Source organism: Ipomoea triloba, chromosome 16, assembly GCF_003576645.1.
Source record: "Ipomoea triloba cultivar NCNSP0323 chromosome 16, ASM357664v1".
NCBI classification, from domain to species: Eukaryota; Viridiplantae; Streptophyta; class Magnoliopsida; order Solanales; family Convolvulaceae; genus Ipomoea; species Ipomoea triloba.
This window is the reverse complement of record NC_044931.1, coordinates 1256035-1257348: the sequence shown is the minus strand read 5'-3', so window position 1 is coordinate 1257348 and position 1314 is coordinate 1256035. Positions and strand designations below refer to the sequence as shown.

Here is a 1314-nt window from a genome sequence, read left to right as displayed (position 1 = left end):
TTAATTAAACATCCTTCAACCAAAGGACTTACAGCAGTGACAAGCTCTGATATTCTCCAATATTAGAGGGGATGGAACCAGAAATATTGTTATTCCGCAAAACTCTGAGGACCAAGCAATCAGTTAATTATGATTTGTCAGATTCTAGGAAAAAAGGGCAAAAAAGAGGAGTATAATAAAATTTTGCAGATTGGAGCTGATCATAACTCCTTACAATTTGCTTAAATTCTTCATATTCCAAATGAAGTCCAGTGAAGAGCTCCCATTCAAAAGATCACTTATCCTCCTGCAAGTATCCAGTGCAGTAGACATAAGAATATTCTTAACACAAAAAACAAACTTTGTAACACATAAAGAAGTAAGGGTTTAGATAAAACTTACAAGTCAACCAATGAGGTCAAATTTGAAAGTGTAGATGGAATTGGACCCTGAAATGAATTTCCTTCAAACTTCCTGCAGAAATACAAAATTGATGCCAATCATAAATAATGGAAAGTAGAGAAGCAGCAATGGGCATGGGTTAAGAATGATTTTCCATTGAATCTAGAAATCAAGTGCAATGGACTGTCTGGAAAGGATAATATTATAATAATCTTATTAACAGCCTTACAAGATAGTAAGCTTTGACAAATTCCCAATGAAATCAGGTATCCTCCCAGTAAACTCATTGTTTGAAGCCCACCTGAAAGAAACAAAATTTGCTCCATTGAACTCCATTACAGAATTCACCCTATTTTTACTATTAAAAAAAAAAAAAAAGCCAAGGACACTTACAGTGCTTCTAGGTTCAATAGATTTGCAAATGTTGGAGGTATAGCACCACTAACACCAGAGGCATCCATATAGCTGGCAATTGAATAAAAAATCTATCAATTTAAAGAAAACACTGTAGCTGGTCTCTAGAAGTCTTATTCATAAAAGCATCAAATCAATCTTACATTTGTGTAAGACGTTTCCAATTTCCAAGCCCCGAAGGCAAGGGTCCAGAAAAGTTATTTCCACCAATTGCACTGCAACACATGCAAGTTTCAATTTTGTTTAAACAAATGTCCAAGAATTACCTGATCATACACATCAATAATCAATCATAATATCCATGAATGGCTTTAATAATGTCTTACAAGGATATAATCTCAGTCAGAAATCCAAGTTCCTCCGGAAGCTCCCCCGATAATGCATTAATGCCTAAGCTTCTGGTGACCATGAAAAAAGAGCCATATATGCTTTAAAACATGTACTCAACATGAAACAGAGATAACTATATCAAGTTAAATACTGCAGATAAGCTCACTTACAGGTATTGCATGCCACGCA

The 1314-nt window shown here is 34.9% G+C and overlaps 1 protein-coding gene across 1 annotated transcript; it reads right to left on the bottom strand.

Moving 5' to 3' along the window:
• Nucleotides 1-6: 6 nt before the first annotated feature.
• Nucleotides 7-1308, bottom strand: LOC116008023 (probable LRR receptor-like serine/threonine-protein kinase At1g56140). Its single transcript, XM_031248652.1, has 8 exons — nt 1296-1308; nt 1122-1193; nt 939-1010; nt 775-846; nt 611-682; nt 382-453; nt 215-286; nt 7-104 (listed from the first exon to the last, which is right to left on the bottom strand). The coding sequence occupies exons 1-8, from the start codon at nt 1304-1306 to the stop codon at nt 29-31; spliced, it is 519 nt and encodes a 172-aa protein (XP_031104512.1). The 5' UTR covers nt 1307-1308; the 3' UTR covers nt 7-28.
• Nucleotides 1309-1314: the final 6 nt, after the last annotated feature.

Bases quoted from the DNA above. Each gene is read 5' to 3' on its own strand.
- LOC116008023 (XM_031248652.1), bottom strand. The intron at 847-938 runs GTAAGATTGATT...TTCAATTGCCAG, and splicing joins TGGAAACGTCTTACACAAAT to CTATATGGATGCCTCTGGTG. The intron at 105-214 runs GTAAGGAGTTAT...CTTGGTCCTCAG, and splicing joins ATGAAGAATTTAAGCAAATT to AGTTTTGCGGAATAACAATA.